This window comes from Acomys minous (genome assembly GCF_964271855.1).
Source record: "Acomys minous genome assembly, chromosome: 9".
Classification (NCBI taxonomy): domain Eukaryota; kingdom Metazoa; phylum Chordata; class Mammalia; order Rodentia; family Muridae; genus Acomys; species Acomys minous.
In genome coordinates this window covers 3942690-3961542 of record NC_140490.1, presented here as the reverse complement: position 1 = coordinate 3961542, position 18853 = coordinate 3942690, and the positions used below count along the sequence as shown (strand labels likewise).

Below are 18853 nucleotides of genomic sequence, written 5' to 3'. Positions count from 1 at the left end.
TGTTCCTTGATTGGATGGCCATGACTTTCGTTCTGGTCCTTTGCATATTGTCCAATGTTTAAGTGCAACAGTGGAAGAACTTTAAAGGGTGTCGTGTTGAAAACCGTAGCTGAGCACTCCACCCTCATTTACAGAAAATCATACAGAAAACAGACACTGACCCTGTCATTGATCATCTTAAACGTTTAGAAGTGACCCGATCATTATCATAAACCTCCTTCCCACTCTACCGAGTTCTACGCTTTGCACTAAAACAATACAATAGAAGTTGTGCTGCTGTGTTGAGTGGCCATTCCTCTGACTGGTGACAACAGGAAGGTACCCTGAGCTATGGGTAAGGTTGGGATGACAGGCAAGAGGTGGGAACTTTTTAGATGAAAACTGGCCTGAGCAGGTGGAATCAGAGCACGTCCAGGGATATATTTTATGACCCCCTTCAGCAACTTCTCACTGGGTGTGTCGTGGGAGTGCCAGGAACAACACCCCTCACGGCTTTTCAAGTGCCAACAGAACTATTTATCAGAATCCCTTCGGAGATAATCTTCTGAGTGCTACAGTTCATGCTCTCACACAATCAGAAACCACAGAGTGGAGGTGCCAAAGCCCCATTGTTACATTCCCCAAATGGAAGCACCCCATGGCGTTCATTGATCTTTTAAAAAAAGAGAATCCATAACTCAACATCCAAAAGGCTGGCCTATCAGGATTTGTTTCCCCCCCCAAGGGACTTTCTCCCAGTGGTTAATACTCATTGCAGGAGGCATCTGAGACAGAAGTGCCTCTTCTGTCTCTGGTAAAGCATCAGAGTTTCCTTGTCTACATCCGCAGATGGCAGCGGGGAAACAGTGCTTCTATTTAAAACTACAAAAGAAAATGACTGAGTCACATTCTTAAATTTAGGTTGCCATTCTGAGGAGGCATGCCCACATCAGAGAAGGCTTTAGGTGAACATGCAATGCCAAATGCGGCTCGGGAGTGGGGTTTAGAATTGAAAGAAGAGACACCAGTTCTGACTCCAATAGCAGCAATCTGGCCAAGCCTAACTCATTCCCGGCTGACAAGTGACTAGGTAAGTAGAGGATTGTAACGCTTGGTACCAGATGGACCTTTCATCCCTAGGTGTGATATTAAAGCCTTGGGAACATTTAATGTGTCACCCAATAGTCTAAGCTTGAGGGTCTTTCCAAAGATTCCCCCACGACAAAGCTCTTTCTGGTGGGACATGCGCAATATCGGCCACTGGCTGAAATACGAACTTCTTGAAAGTACATGCTTAGCATATAGTTGTCTCCAGAGGAAATGAGATACTCCATGAAACAAGGGGTCTCTTTCTACATTTACCAAGCAATACAGCTTCCTGTAAATGCCTGTGTGGATGAAGACATGATAGACAGAACTTTCTGGACTTGAGCCTTGGAACTTGTCAAAGCACAAGACACAGGCTTTCCTAGATCTTCTTTCTGAAGTGGACCCTTTGGACACTGCACCATCTCGAAGGCAGAGGTGCTGACCTTTCTCCTGAGCACCCATGCTTCTCCAAACTCTGTTTTTCTACATCCTGCCTTTGGCTTCCCAACCCCATGAGGATGTTTCTCCCAGACTGTGGTTCTCAGACATTGGCTCACACCTGGAGGGATTTGCCAAAGCTTGCTGAGCCTCAGCTCTGGAGTTTCTGATTTACAACTCTGGATTAAGGGTCTAAGGCTTTGCTTTTCACCCAACCTCCCAAATTCCACTGATGCCATGGTCTCAGGACCCCACCCTGAGAACCACTACTTCCAAATTTTTTTTTTAGCAACTGTGCACTAATTAGAGGTGCCGTTGCTCACGAAGACTCCCATCCAGAACTGAACACAGATGACTAAGCGTTTGAGCCCACCCTCAGACAACCAGCTGAACACCGCTTCACTAATTGCTCAGATCAAGGCTTTGACCAGATATTTTCAGTTTCAGAGATGGACAAGAGGGAAAGAATTAAAAGCATACAGGGACATAATTACAACATCACCTTACATGTCTCAACAGTGGACGTTCCAATTAGCAATCAGAGAGTACCCGCTGAGTGCATTCTCAGTTCCAGATTGAAAGGGAAGAATGACAAAGTCTGGATGCGGAGGGGTGAAGGGGAGCGGTTTACAGGGAACAAGGAGATGCTAAGCAGCTTCGGGACACAACAAGGACAAGCACTCGAGATGATGTAGTGGGGAAGGCACTGGTCGAGAAACAAAACAGCACCTTGTGCAATAACTTCTAACATTCAAATTCTCCCCACTCTTGAAGGCTAGTACATTCTAAAATTGAGTGGGGCCCTCTCAGTCCCCAACAGGATCACAGGCCACCAGAGGTCAGATTCAAGGCACTGCAGACATGAATCAATTCAATCAACTTAATGATGGCAGCCTCTACTCCTCAGGCTTACCTCGGCAATGTTGCTGGATTAATCTAATTAAAAGATGTCACTCATGGAGCATTAGGGACCATTCTGTCTCAGATATAACCTCTGAGCCTGGCTGTGAATAAAGTATAAAACCTACCTCATTCTAGAGTGTTCTCTCTGTCTGTCTGTCTGTCTGTCTGTCTCTCTCTCTCTCTCTCTCTCTCTGTCTCTCAATGTGTGTGTGTGTGTGTGCGCGCATGCTATTTGCTTTAGGTGCCTTTATTCCTTTAGGAATGAGACGTGAGCGGCCGGGCAGCAATGTTGCACGCCTTTAATCTCAGCACTTGGGAGGCAGAGGCAGGTGGATCTCTGTGAGTTCAAGGCCAGCCTGGTCTACAAAGAGACTTCCAGGACAGCCAAGGTTACACAGTGAAACCCTGTCTCAAAAAAACAAAACAAAACAAAACAAAAAAGAAAAAAGAAAAAAAAAAAGAAAAGGAACGAGACCTGAATATTGCCAACTCTAAATCTCTGCTCATGCTGTGACCTCTTCAAGTGCTCTGTCTCTGTGTTCAAACTTCAGACAGCTTTCAAGGCCAGCCTAAAAGCTGGACTCATGAGATAACTTGTCTTTACAGACCTTCCTTCATCTACGAGTTTCTTTATTTTTAAATGGATGTTAGAGTATATACTTAAAATGATTTATTCATTTTTATTTTGCCTATATGCATATCTGTGTACTGTGTGCATGCAATGCCTGTAGAGGCCAGAAGATGGCACCAGATCTCCTGAAACTAGCATCACAGATGGTTATTAGCCACCACGTGGGTGCTGGAAATTGAACCCAGGTCCTCTGGGAAAGCAGCCAATGCTCCTAACCACTGTGCCATCTCTCCAGATCCTCACAGGTGAATTTATCTGGGAATAGAAAGTGCCTCATTAAGTTTATACCCAAGCCTTCTTCAACTCAACTGTAAAGATTTACACATACTAATGGATTTGATCCTTACAAGAGGATTTGATAAAATACGTATTTTGTTAAAAATCGGTGATTTACAAGCAGAAAAATCAGAGACTCCAATATCAACTCGAGCTCATACAACTGAGTGGATTAAGTTGGGATGAGACTCAAGTAAGCTTACTGTAACCCTGAACTGCCGTTCCAGATGAGGTGCCATGTCCTGGAAACATGAAAGGCAGTGTCCAGTTTCAACAGAGCACCCTAAGAGGCTCGTGTCAAAACAAGGGAGTCTGCTGATGGACTTCATGTTTGTGTAGCTGTCTGTCTAAACTATATCCAACATTTTTCTTTCAAGGTGGGCATATGAAATATTAGTTAGCCCAAGGAAGTCTCTCTGGGACTCTGACTGCTTCTTGAAACAGATAGGTTCCATCTATAGAGAAACTGGAAACTGCCTTCCAACTTATAAACTTATACATTTATATAGGACACATTTTTGGTTTTCATTCTGAAAACTATTCCAACCTATAGTCTCTGTCTTATTCTCTCTGTGTCTCTGTCTGTCTGTCTGTCTGTCTGTCTGTCTGTCTGTCTGTCTGTCTCTCTCTCTCTCTCTCTCTCTCTCTCTCTCTCATCTGTAGAGGTTAAAGAACATCAAAATTTAGAGATCATCTTTGGTGAATTAGAGGACTCCTTGGCTATAGGAGACAGTTAAAAAAAATCAAAAAACAAACAAAATGAATATCATAAAAGCTGATAGTATTTGAAGCCTTGTATGTTCCTTTCTAACCATGGACTGGAGGACTAATAAACTTTGCATACCATCTTATCTAATCAAAGTAAAAGAAAAGATGGCATCATTTAGACATAGATTCTATAGAACTCGTCTACAGCCACTGGTGAGTACAGAAATCCCTATTGTGCGGGGTTCTTATTCTTGGTAATGTCTGGATATTTTGGCCAAAATGAGTGCTTCACTTTACCTGTGTCCTAGTTAGGATGACATGTGCCTGAATACCCAGACCCTCAAGACTAATTTTAAAAGATAAGTAGGTTTTTGCTGTATACCCCGAACCATTAAACAGTGTTATTCTTCACATAATTCAGGTCTCAAAAAAATGAACTCATAATAATAGTGGACTTAGTATGAGTGACATGATGCTAATTAATCATTTGGATGCTAATTGATCATTAATCTAAGTGGACCATGACGCATCCCAGGTCCTGGACAAACCCAAGTTGTATCTGTCTTTGCATCTTTTTACTTTTCTTAATACCCCCTTTTAAGCACCGGCTCAGTTATACACTGAAGAGTTTCATCTTTCAGGGTTGGAGAGACGATTTAGGAGTTGACAGCACTTGTGCCTCTTTCAGAAGACAGAGGTTTAGTTCCCAGAGCCTACACTGCGGCTAACAACTGCCTGCAACTCCCGTTCCAAAGGATCAAGCCCTTCTCTGGACTTCACCAATGCTGCATGCACACATGTGGTCACAGACATACGCGCACGCAAAGTAAAAGTAAGCAAATCTAAAATGAAAAAGTTTGCCTTCCTAATACCAGGGTGGGGCATATATTTTAAAATGTAGTATAGTTTACATATATTTTTAAATACACAGAATAAAGTCTCTTCTGTCCATTGACATTAGGACTTCATCCAAGAACATCTTTAAGGCAGGTGTCTTCTAGGCCACTGTCTTTGACATGTGGGTTGTAACTGATGCTTCATCAAAGCTAATGATAATTACATCAAATGGGCTCTTTGTTTATTTAAAAATCTCAATGTATTGTTCTTAGACACTGCACTTGTTTTAGATTTTTCTTAAAGAATGTTGCAATTGTTTTAATGTAAACAGGAAATACTCTCAGCCACTCTATGGATCTACCCAGATCCTAAGGCCACGTGTTAAATGGCTTTACCAGAAAGTCCTTCGCTATGGTTTGTGTCGATAATTTATTCATCTTCCTGACAGCAGCTTTTAATTATGCTTGTGCTCAATGATAAAATGCGATTAACACATAGATCATTCTAACTGTGCCAAGATAAACAGGGGTGTACAGATGGGTGATATGTGAGGCGTTGCTGCTCTGTTGAGTCCTTGTGGCCTCTGTAATCTTGAAATTTGAGCAACAGTGACAGCAGTGGATCTGAGAGCATCTGCATGGCACAGGGTGCCTACCTGAGCAATTAGTCCTAAGAATAAAGCATTCTTCTAGGAGACAAAGGAAACGATACAGATTGCTGACAAAGAGACAAAACATGCCAGTTTCTTACACGTTAGATTTCTCAATGAAACACAACAGATAACTTGTTGTCACAAAATAAGGTGTTAAGAGCTTTGCTACTTTCTTATGGAGCAGTTTAAATGCTCTCTAAAAAAGAATTCAGTATCTGTGCTGCTTAGTGTTTGTCAACTTGATACAAACATAGATGTATTGGGAAGACAATCTCAATTAAGGAACTGCCTCCAACAGATTAGCCGATGGCTATGCCTCCATCAGATTGGCCTATGGCTGTGCCTCCATCAGATTGGCCAATGGCTGTGCCGTGAAAGCATTCTCTAAATTACTAGCTGATGTAGGAAGGCCCAGCCCACTTGCAGGCAGTGCATCCCTGGGCAGGTGGGCCTGAGGTTAGTGAGCAAGCCAAGGGAAACAAGCCAGCAAGCTGCATTCCTCCATGGCCTCTGTTTCAGTTCTTGTCTTCAGATTCCTGCTTGAGCCCCTGCCCTGGATTCCCTTCATGATGAACTATTGCTTTGGTTGGTAACCAAAAACAAAACAAAAACTGGAACAGTATCTTTTCTGTGTTTGTATTCACCCTCACTCTATACACAAATGCACCTGAATCTGTTAAAAGCAAGACACGAGCATTACAAGTCAACCTCATCAGCAACGGGCAATTGGGTTGTTTAAAAGTTGGACAGATTTAGCTTGAAATCCTAGCTCTGTTGTCTATCACCTGTACTGCACTGTAGAGGTAATATGACCTCTCCAAGCCTTGGTTTCCTTGCCTGCTAACTGGGGATAAGGAGACAAATTTTAAAGACCCTGTAAGGAGAAAATAATTTGACTATGTATTCAATCAATGATACTTGTATTTACAACTAAGTAATGTGATGGCGGTTACTGGCAACTGCCAATGGAAATACCCCCAGACGTAGTGATGCAAAGAACGGAAACTGAGAGGATTTGAAATCATGCTCTGTTTTCCCACTTACGTCTATATTGCTGGATCCTTATGAAATGCACCGATGTGATGCAAACACTCAGTAGGATGTGTGGGAAGCTCTTGACTGGAGAGCTCACTACCACATGGTGAGAGTCTGTATGTCAGGATATTAATTTTGAATAAAATTAAAGGAGAAACATGGGAAAATTGTATTCCCAGGAAGACAGCCATACAGTGTTATAAATACTAAGTAATTAACCAAGATGTCATAACAGTGAAAGCCTTGGGTCACTTTCATGAGTGGCTCGCAGGAGGCTGGACACTCTTCCTCCCAGGTCTTTAGGCTCCATTTACCCTGTTGGCTTAATCTGCATGTGTAGGAGAGGCAAAGGAATGAACAAGCTAAACTCTTCCTAAATAATCTCTTCCAGCTGAACTCCCAGAAATGCATTCTTCCAAGATAAAGTGGCCCACTAATGCTTATTTTCTCTAGCTTGACTACAGACTACAATTATTTCAATCACCGTTGTTACCAGAGTGGAATTAGCATTCATATTTGCCAGCAACTTTTATGTACTAAATCAGAGTTAACCTATTATATATATAATATGAGTCTTGCCAAACAAGAGCAGCTTGCTGCAGTTTTTTACTAAATTGCCAGTGTAATTACAATAGATGCCTTCTAGTCACCCACTTCTCTACCTCCATGTGTTCTAGCCATCTCCCCTTTAGCAGTCTCATTTATCTAGAAGAGGAGAGATATAAAAGATTATTTACTTAGTACTAAATGCATCTTTATGAGATGTATGCTCCAGATACACCTGGGGAGCCCCTCAAGGACAGGGCTCAGGAGGTTTGGGTAGCAGGCACACACAAACGGGCATGCGCACATACACCCCCAGAGCCCTGCACCACAGACATGCTCTGCCCCGACCCCAACACCACCTCCAGTCGTTCTGCCAAACAGGATAGCTTAGTAAGGCAAAATACTGGAGGTCAGAGGAAAAGTCCCAGATAAGGACAAAGAGCTGTGGACTCAGACACACAGGCTGGCATGTGGGTGAGCGGCTGGAGGAAGACACTGGCCCGAGACCATGTTCATCTTACACCTGCCTTGACTAGGTCAGGAGGATTGATCAAATGCCATGCTTTCTGCCCCTGTGTCTTCTGTCTGGACACTAAGCATCACACATTGTGCTAAGAGGTTCATGAACACTCACTTCTAAATGGTGAAAACCAACAGGTAGCCACAGCTACACGCTGGTAAGCGATGATTCAAGGGCCCCACTCATGAAGAAAACAGCCTTGAAAAAAAGAGACATAATGTAGCTGAGAGTCAGTGTTTCTCAAATAAGCTCTCATACTTGCATATGGAGGTGACTGTTGTGAAAGGAAAACACGAGGCCTTTACATACCACAAACAGCCCCAGAGGATGAGCCTGACCAAGTGCGCTGGCATGTCATCACAAAATAAGCTTTTAAATAACTATGACTTCCAGCTGCTGTGATAGGTGGAGGTCAAACAGTCCTCTGTGAGCCTTCTCCAGGTGTCAGACTTTGACACGTGGAGGTCACTCACTGGTTCGCTACTTAGGTCCTCTCCCATGGTCTTGAGACCTTGCCTTTGCCAACATTTCATTCTAATTTTACCTGCAAGGGCTTAGAGTGGGAAGTTCAACTAACTCACTCACTGACTGACTGACTCACTGACTGACTGACTGACTGACTGACTGACTGACTGACTGACTAGCTAACTCATCCTGTAGTTCCTGTCCTAACACCTCCTAACCATGTGTACACTAGAGCAGTCCACTCAAGGTCTACAATGACAATGACAATGACTAGGGTCCCCCTAGTCCTGGTGTTAGGAGCCCTGGCAGCATCAGGCACTGGCAATAGCACTTCCCTTTATCTGTTGCCTTTCCTCGAAGACTAAAAAGTCTGAGTGCAATGTCCAGTAACACATGCACTCAGCCTGGATGGATTCTGTGACACTAGTGGCTGGTGACAGCTTTCCTTGTAGTATTCCAGGGTTGTTTTGTAACTGGGAATAAATTTAAGACACTAGGATAGAACTGGCCCCAGCCTTGTTGACATCCAGCACAGAAAACAATTAGAGCTTTATTGCAGAAGGAAATAAAATAGCTCTCCTGTTAGCTCTGCTTTGGCTGACTGCAGAGGTGTGGATGTTTTCCTGAGCGTTCCTATTTAGGAGTTTTTCACAGGGCCTGCAGCGTCACAGCCAGAAAGGACAGTCTGAGATGTTGCTGATTAGCGGTCATGAATCCGCTGATCACAAGGAAGGGAGAGTAATCTCTTAGGAATGTCATAAAGCAACCTGGGCAGTGGAGAACAAAAAAAACAAAAACAACAACAACAAAAAAAACACAAAACAACAAGGAATCTGTGAGACAAGTTAGGTGTCATCATTAACAGGGCCCAGAGAATTCCTTATACTCCCAGCCCTATACTCGCATAATCATATTTCCAAGTATCTTTTTATCCACTTCATGGAATCAATGTCTTAGCTCAGGGAGGATTCTTTTCCTTTCTCTCTTGCAGCCGATACGCACTGGAAGTCATTTACTTATCAGAATTCATTTTATCTCTCCAGGCCGCAGAGATGACTCTTACCATGTTCTCGATGGTGTGCCCTCGGCCTCTGGATCTAAATTTAGAGCGAAGCACTGTGAGCTAAAAGCAGGAAGCTTCACCCTGCTGCTGCTCCTTGCGGTGTTATGGCTGCCTCTGCTTTCTCTCTAGTGTTGTTTTCTGCATCCCGGTGAAAGCACAGCCCTGTGGTTGAGGACGCCCCAGGCGCTGACTTCTCAGGACTGTTTCCTCTGCCCCTGTGAATGGGCCCTCTCGTCCCTTGTCCCCGTCTCCCTGCAGACATCTCATCACTGTAGCAGGAAGCAACGTGTGTTTCCAGGAACAAAGAGAGCTATTTCTATTCTGAAGAGCCTCTCAGTGAGACTCAGAGGGTTCCTTTCCCAGAGGCCGAGATGGAAGCTCTCCTAACGGTGAGTGCTTCTGCTTCTGGGTCAGAATCACCTGCCTGAGCAAGCGCCACTGTCATCTAATTCTATCCAGGCTCCTTTCAGAAAGGAAAATATACTCAAAGGATCTCTTTAGTGGTTACCCAAAAAATACGTTTAAAATTCTAAGCAAAGCCCTGCCTTCGGTGGGGTAGTAGGATATACCCAATGCAATGGAGGGTAGAAGGAGCTTAACTCTGCTAAGCCCTCAGATATAAGAAAAATGGAAATTCAAAAGGGGATGAGGAGGAAGCAAGAGGCCTTCATTTCTGTTTTATTCTACCTGCTAAATTGCACAGTGTTAGTCTAAGCGTGCTGGCAAGTTAGGCCTGGGCAGCTCTCCCCTCCCACTGCAGCTGGCCAGGGCCACATGACACTCTGCCTTTTGCTTCCCTAACTTTGCAGCCCAGTTCATCTGCAACTTAAAACAGCTACTTATATGAAATAAACACCAGCCACGCATCCAGCAAGATCCCCAGCAGCCAGATTTTACAAAAGTCCACCCGAGAATACAAGACAGAAAGACAAAGTAGACATGTCATAATAACGATTTAAAAAATAATTAAAAGCACATTTAAAGAAACTCATCACCGGTCCTCTAGTGTTGTGATGGGGAGAGAAAGCGATCATCGTTATTAATCAATAATGCTGAATAAAGTGCCAACGTGCCTCAGTGGCCATGAATATCCTTTATACTACTATCCTTTTATATATTTTAAAGCTGAATTAGTGGTATTGCTAAATACAACGAGCTACATATGAGCATGGCAAATAATTGTATTTCTTGGGGGGAATTTATCTTACAAGGAGGTATTCTTTTTTAAATAATCAAGTTGATGTATTTATCAAATCTAAGCAAACCAAAATAAGAAATATTGTTCGGGAAGCCATGAGAAGAGGTGGGAACCCTGGGCACTGTGAGCACATCCATGCTGAGCTGGGGAGGCACTGAACCGACCCATTCAGGAAAGCTGCTACTTAGAAATAGATCTTTGATTCTGAATGCCTGGTCATGAGCCTTGCACCTGGCACCAGCCTGACACGAGGCTTAGTTATCTCTTTCCTACTGCACCAGTCTTGAATTTCCATGGCACGGAGTGGCTTTGGGGGAAATACGAACATTCTGAGGGCCCGCAAGGATGTCTAAGAGGAATCGTATATCCCAGCTCTCCAGTGTGTAGGAATGCTCGCTGTTTTAATTCCACGCATGCGTCCAGTGCTGGCTACATTCAGAGCTACCAGGAAAAGCACGTCACATGCATGGGCAGTGCAGGGAAAGGATCTACTGAACCTGGAGGCAACAACCAGAGGGGTGAGGTTGCAGCATGCAATGAAAACCACGCTTGGTCTTGGCTGCCATGCAGAAAAGACCTACATCAAAGAGTCTGCTGTGCGGCTCCTGGGTGAGAGTCATATGAGAGAGGCGAGTTACTTCAGCAATGACAGACATGGGCAGAAAAAGGTTCAAACCACTCTAAACAGAACACCGTACAGAGCGCTGGCATTTCACACGAGAAGAGGCAGCTTTGGGGCCCACAAGGGGAGAGACAGGGGAAGGAAGGACAGAATGACTGTTGCTTTGCTTGTGTGGGTTTCCTTGGTCAGCCCTTCATATGCGTGTGTTTTCATACAGTGTCTTTTTTATTTGATTTGGCAAATAACCTCACGACACCTGCTGTAATTGTTTAGATGTTTTGAATATTTGGGAGGAGCAAGGTATTGGTGACATAATGATACACACCATGATTTCCTGTTGGGATAGTTTATTTCAAAAGCAGGGCTCAGGTTAGGTAGATAAATAAGAGACATTTAAGTGCCAACGTCCTTCACGTTGTGGTTTCAGAGTTCATGGGGGAATCTCCAGGCAGAACAATGTGTTGACAACCGAAAGTTCATGAACAGCAACATCACCCCTAAAAGCCACGTATGCCCTGTAGCTTTAACCCACTCCCAGTGAAGCCATTTTTTCCCTCTTACACCATATTTGGAGAATGGAACCTTGGACAGAAGTGACATGGATTGACACATTCCTTGAATTGAAAGTGACTAAGCAGCAAATAAATACGCATTTGAAACGTTTAGGTTCTTTTCCCTGTCTGTCCCTGTCTCTGTCTGTCTCTGTGTACATACCTGGGCATTTTTTGCTGTGGAGGCCAGAGGACAAGCTTGGGTGTTGTTCCTCAGGGTCTCCCTCTGGTCTGCAACTCACCCAGCAGGATAAGCTAACTGACTAGCAGGCCCCAGGATCAGCCTGCTCCGCCCCGCCCCCATACTTGGATTATAAACACATGACACCAAGTCTATTTTTTTTTAATGTATGTTCATAGAAATCATTTTCAAGGCAAGCACTTAAAAGTTTTTCTTCAAAGAATGAAAGCAGCACTGACTGAGGAGAGGCACCAAGCTCCCATCAAATGTCAACAACACAACAGCTAGCTGAGTGCTGTTTAACAGCTGCCTGCCCCACAGAATCCTGGTCTCCCCCCCCCCCCGCCCGCCCCCGACTGCTTGTTGTGCCTCCTATGACCGCAAACATATTGAGCACAGTTCAGGGAGGTCTATGCTATAAGCTATAACCCTAGCAATGAATTCCTCTCCCATAGCACTCTCCAGCTGGACGGAGAAGGAGGAATTAAGTTTAGCGTTTGTAAAGTATTCCTTTGAATATGCTTCTCTGGGGATCAGAGCTTGTGAGGACTACGGTGGCAGCTGTGATAGACTTGGACACTGTAAACAGGCAGGACACAGTATCTGCCTGTCACACACACACTGGGAGCAGAGCACCCTCTAGGCCCCAAGTCCCACCAGAAGATAAGGATAAATACAGCCAGACGGGACACACAAGACTATTGATTCAACAGGTATCTCCAGAGCTCTTTAGTGACAGACACCCCAACCCATCAGAAGGACACGGAACTCAGTGAAACACAGTTGCTGCTCCAGAACAGTACAGTCAAGGGAGGCTTGCTTCAAGGTTCTGCTAAATACATTTCCTGGCTGCAGGCAAGCTGTGTATCTCTCTGGACTTCCAACTCCTCACTGACATGCTACTCATTGGGGATGGTGAGAGAAATGAACGAGTCAATGGTAAGTGCTCTGACAGTGGCCCACAGGACCTACAATGATCACAAACCCAAGCAATAAACTCCAGTCTCTGGAACAAGAGGACCATCTCTGGATTCTGAATACTGAACAGACACTGATCTGGAGGAGAAGGTGGGCTGAGGTGCAGAAGTTGGGGGCTAAGTGTGGGCAAAGGCTTGCATGTACAACAGGACACAGAACCTCACACTACTGCGGAGCCTAGCGGCTTGTAGGACCAGCAAGAATTGAGGATAGACAGAAGATGGTGAAGCATCCGTGTGCCTACTAGTAGCACGCTTGGCCTTCATCCTAGAGAAAACAGGTAGCTGACAGAAACTTCATTGCACAGGAGAGGCAAGTTCATCAAATTAAATCCCAGAAGAAAAAAGTTATCTTGCATTCTTAAAAGTTTATGTGTATGAATGTTTGCCTGCATGTATGTATGGATGGATGGATGGATGGATGGATGCATGCATGTATGTATGTACGTATGTATATATGGATAGATGGATGGATGGATGAATGGATGCATGCATGTATATATGTATGTATGGATGGATGGATGGATGGATATATGGATGCATGGATGGATGGATGGATGGATGGATATATGTATGTATGTATGTACGGATGTATGTATGTATGTATGTATGTATGTATGTATGTATATATGGATGGATGCATGGATGCATGGATGATGGATGGATGGATGCATGCATGCATGCATGTATGTATGTATGTATGGATGGATGGATATATGGATGCATGGATGCATGGATGGATGGATGGATGGATATATGGATGCATGGATGGATGGATATATGGATGGATGGATGGATGGATGGATGGATGGATGGATATATGTATGTATGTATGTATGTATTTATGTATGTATATATGGATGGATGGATGCATGGATGGATGTGCACCAGCTACCTGGGAAAGGCTAGAAGAAGGCATAAGGTTCTAGAACTGGAGTTATAGACAGTTGTGAGATGCTAAGTGGATGCTAGGAACCAAACCTAAGTCTGTGCTGTTAACCTTTAATCCGTCTCTTCAGTCCCAACCTATGCAAACCCTAAGGAAAAATTCTTTGCTGTAGGACAACTAATGCCATCTTGGGGAATAGCTTTCTTCAGAGACTGGCATTGTCAGGGTTTCTTTAGGGACAGGCTCATAATATCACCATGCCTGAACCACAGTGGCCCTCTATGCCTGTTTCTGAGCATCCTTCTACACTTTGATCAGGGACAGCTGTCCAGACAGGCACATCCCTACAATGACAGGTGCACTGCATGTGTCCATACTTAGGCACACAGAGAAGGTATGGCTGGCACTTCCTCTGCCTCCCCAACTCATTTCCTAAAGACTTAGTTATGCCATCAGAACCATGGGTGAAAGTGGTACTTATAGGATAGAAACCAAGTGATAATCACAACCCTAGTCCTTTTGAAGCTTGTACATTTCAGCTCCAAGAACACCTGAAATACTTAATCTTAGAGTGAGACTTTCTTTCCATCCTATGAGGAAGAAGGAAGGTGACATTTTCAGAGAGTGCCTCCTCTTTAAAGAGCAACCGAGTGCATTTATGTCCATTTAAGCTCAACTTTCAAGTGTAACCATGATGGGAACTCTATCCCCTCAGTTCATGAAGCAGAAATAGGAGAGCGTTGTGTCCCTGTTGCATAGACCATGTGAGTCCCTCTGTCTGTGGCCTTAGAGAGCAGAAGACCTGGTGCCTTGTGGTCACCATGGAAACAGAAGGAGATTTCCTCATATCCATAACAACTAAGATGCTTAGTAGACATCCAGCCAGGGATTGCTCAAAGTGAAGGAACACTGTTGCGGGTTGGTTCTTTTTGGGTCTTTTGTCTCCACACACCCCTACCATCCAGAACACTGTAACACAGTGGTTCTCAACCTGTGGACTGGAACCCCTTTGGGGGTCAAATGACAGTTTCACAGGGGTCACCTAAGACCATCAGAAAGACACAGATATTTATATTATGATTAATAAAGTAGCGCAATTACAGTTATGAAGTAGCAAGGAAGTAATTTCATGGTTGGGAGTTGTCACCACAGCATGAGGAACTGTATTAGAGGGTTACAGCCTTAGGAAGGTGGAGAACCACTGCTGTAGCAGATCTTACGTTGAAAACAACCTTTGTAGCTGTTACCTGTAAAGGATGGAGGAAGTTCCTCCAGGTTTGAGAAGAATTGGGGGATTATTCTGAGCTGCCCCTTTCTCTCCCACATGAATACAAATAGGAAAACCCAACAAAGGCTGAGTCCTCCTCTCTGCTGGCCTCAGTCACAGACAAACTCATACACAGCCAGCAAATGGAATAATATGAAGTAACATCAAAGCACTTCCCCAAGTGACCACAGAATTTCTGGGATAGAAATGGCAGCCAGCAAAGACTGTTAAGAGCCCCTCCCTGCATGCTCCAGCAACGCCGTGAGCAGACACAGCTCAGGCTTTGCTTTCCCCTGCCGTCTCACTGCGAACCTATGGGACCTTCACACACCCATGTATGTCAGCAGTCCCCAATGAGCAAATATCAAAGAGGGATCACTCACTAGTCCATAGATAACAGTTTCATATGGATTAATGGAAATCAGCAAGGATTCAAGAATGCTTTCATCGTGAAGGCTTGGTAAAGCCGCAAAAGTAAAAATAGGTTTAAAATTTTTAAACCTATGACCCTATGTCTAAATGCACTTGTCTGAATACCAACCATTCTCTTGTTGGATTTTAAACAACATTTTGAAATTTTCACCATTCCAAAATCTACTAACGTGTAAACTTTAGTGTATCTTTGTAAAGTTGCTTTTCTCTCTCTCTCTCTCTCTCTCTCTCTCTCTCTCTCTCTCTCTCTCTCTCTCTCTCTCTCTTTTTTCTCAAATTCAGTTCCTCACAAGAAAGGTACTTGGTGCTGCCAGGGGAATTTTGTTTGCTGACTGGGGAGTTGGTAACACAAATCAACAAGGGGCAAAGCATCATCACTCTCCATGTCAAACAAGCAAAACAAAATAGCGGACAGCTGGCAAAGTCCCCTCACGTTACCAGCAGCTGGCAAAGTCCCCTCATGTTACCAGCAGCTGGCAAAGTCCCCTCATATTACCGGCAGCTGGCAAAGTCCCCTCACATTACCAGCGTGTGCCACTGCTTCCTGTTGTGACAATGAACTATTGCTACGTAACAAGAAATTATTGGAGATATGGTGGTACACATGGAAATGCTGTACAGCTTTTATATTCCTCTTGTAAGTATAAAGCTATTATGTATGAGATTAAATTATCATTTAACAAGTTTACTCTTGCAGAGTACAAGGGTTCAATTCCCAACAGCTCACAACTCTCTGCAATGCCAGATCTAGAGGTTCTGACAGTCTCCTCTGGTCTCCACAGGCACTGTACAGGCAGAGTGCACATGAATACATAAGGCAAAACACATGTAAAAAAAATCTGTCCACCTGTTTGCCTTTAATGTATCGAGGAGCCAACGTAATGTCTATTTGTGGTTTAAAGAGCAGGGCCTATTGAAAAATCTGCAAGTGGGTTTCTGTAGAAAGCCCACAGTGGGTGCATAGAAAATGCACAAAGGCGGCGTAGGAAACTGCAGAGATGCATAGGAAGCTGCAGAGATGCATGCCAGCATCAGCTGTCTCAAAAGGACATTCATTTAAACAAAAGCAACATTTACTTACCATATGGATTCTCAGAGACAAGCCCTCAAGACAAAATCAACTGTCAATAAACAAAGTCATTAACACAAAATGTGATAAGGTCACTCCTGGGATGAAGAGACCACAGCAATCTGCTGAGGTAAGCAGAAGCCGAGCAGCGTGAGGCTGGGCAACGCTGCCACTGTCAGGCGGCCATAAAGCTACCTGTAGTTGCTATTCAAGCTTATCTAAGCCCACTGAGAAGCCAAACACTACTTAAGATGCCAGAAGCTATGACAGTCTACCTCCATGAGGAGCAGCCACGGAAAAGGGCTCCGCCCATAAATATCAATCATGGACTCACAGATGGGGGCAAGGTAGAAGGAGAGAGAGGCCCAGGGGCGGTGCCTACTCTGTCTGCACTTGTTCTGGCCAATACTGTTGGAAGTAAAGTCCAGGCACAAAATGAGGCCATGAAGATGAATCCTTGGACTACTGAAGACTCCACAAAGAACATGGCCACGGGTGCCCCTTCTTTCTGTGAGAGATGAAGGAAGAACAGAGAAATGCGCAAAGCCTAAAAAGCTCCTGGAACTGAACGCCTAGCAGATGAGCAAGCAGAAAGAGCAGATGCAGCCCTTCCTGAAATAGAGCATGTCCCACTGCTGCCGGCCACCTGGAACTTCACCAGCAGGTGGCTTGGGATCTTAAAATGTCTGGAGCTTCCACCTTTCCATGTAGTAATGAGCAACCAGAACAGCTTGACCCGGTGACAAACTAGTTAGGCATCCAGAGCATTTGAGGCCTTTGCAAATTACAATTACAATTACTTTTTTTTGGGGGGGGAGGGTGGGGAGTGGGACATGGTCTCTCTGTGTAGCCTCGGCTGTCCTGGACTTGCTTTGTAGACCAGTCTGGCCTCAAACTCACAGAGATCCACCTGCCTCTGCCTCCGCTAATTACAATTACTTTTAAAGAAATGCCTTAGCTGGTGAGTAAGAGAAGGATCCCAGGGATCAGGCAAGTGGCTGCCTCACTGCAGTTTGACTCCTATGCTGTTAACCTTTGAATGCAAATGCATTTGACTGTGAGCACTCAGCTCAGAGGGTACCACTTCTGGGAAGTCATCCTGCATCCTCTCCTCACCTAGAATTCACTAAGCCCTTTTCTGTGTTTATTCAGCTCTCTCCTAGCTTCCACCACAATTTTCCATCTGTCAGTAGGAGCTCTGGGAATACAAATGCTCACGCTCATCCAGGCTTTTCGGCTCTTAGGATTTGAACTTAGATCCTCATGTTTATGAGGCAAGACTTTCTTTTTCTTTTTTTTTTTTTTTTTTTTTTTTTTTTTTAATTTCCTGAGCCTTCCTCCTTAGTCCATCATCACTTTTGCTAAATGTCCTATGTGTAAATCAGGATTATTTTGGAAAATCACCACAAAATTTTTAAAAATTTGCCACTAACTCCTGAAATAGTGTGTTGTTGATAGGTAATTACAAAAACGATTTGTAATTATTGTTGAGTAGAGAGCTAACGATGATGCCCTCGACTCTTGGGCAAATGGAGTCCTATTCAGGAAGTTCTTAATTATATTTACACATCATGAGCAACAATAAGATGGTATGAATCCAGACACCACTTCTGCTCAAATGCAACATGACATCATGGTGTATATTTAAGGCAGCCCTACTTAGAGCAATTTGCAAAAGAATAAAGATCCACCCTAAGGAAGGAGAACTCAGAGCCTTAGTTAAATCTTAAGAATGATCATATTCAGTAAAATCTATTTTCTCTGCTTAAGGTGGTATCTATTAGCAGTGAGGCAAATTAGGATAGCGTCATTACTGTGTGAAGCTGAAAACAAATATTTTCATCTCATCATGTCCTGAAACTCACTTTTAGAGTTCTCCAGATTATCAACGTGACATAGAATTCTTCCCCTCACCTTGGTAGAGACAGTTCCAAATTCACTGAGTAGAGGTTATCTGAAACCTTGTAGACTACGGCAAATTCCGACACAGGGCTCCCAGAGAGGGTTCACTCATTTCCAGCCATTCCACACCATTGCTGAACACAGACTTTCTACCTGCTCTGGAGAAGGCCTAGATAGAGAGGGCAACTCCTGGCTTGGCATCAATTTCCATACCAAATTTCCCCCTTTCCCACAAAGCTCCAAATACAGTAACCCTCTGTCATTTTCTCCAAACCCCAACTTTTGACCATCTCTACTGAAAAGCAAGCTCCATGGAAGCAGAAGCCTTTCACCAAAGCCTAGATGAGCCTCCCAACAAATATGTGCACCCTAAACCATCCCACACATAGAAACTCAGAGTGGAAAGGAAGGCGTGCTGGAAAAGATTGAATATAAAAGTCCTTAAGCAGCTTACGAAGCTGAGTCGGCACTAGCTTGCAAGTCCTTTCCGTCAGGCCTCGGTACTAGCATGAGGCAGCTCTACCCAAAATTCCTACCCATACACAACTTTTGAACACACACGAAAGGGGTTCCATCTGTCTTAATCATTGGATAATTTAATCATCTCTATTATACACCTTGAA

The 18853-nt window shown here is 44.0% G+C and overlaps 1 protein-coding gene across 18 annotated transcripts in view; it reads right to left on the bottom strand.

Annotated features, from left to right (window-relative positions):
- Window positions 1-18853, bottom strand: part of KCNMA1 (potassium calcium-activated channel subfamily M alpha 1) — a 700634-nt gene that overhangs the window by 297652 nt on the left and 384129 nt on the right. For 12 of the 18 annotated variants that reach the window (XR_014781481.1, XM_084794298.1, XM_084794299.1 and 9 more), the window contains exon 4: window positions 10922-10945. The exons of the other annotated variants lie outside the window; for them this stretch is intronic. Coding sequence is in view for 11 of the 12 variants with exons in the window: in XM_084794298.1 (XP_084650424.1) it covers window positions 10922-10945 (24 nt within the window). In the remaining variant the exon portion in view is untranslated. The remainder of the gene's footprint in view (window positions 1-10921; window positions 10946-18853) is intronic. 18 annotated transcript variants of the gene reach the window in all.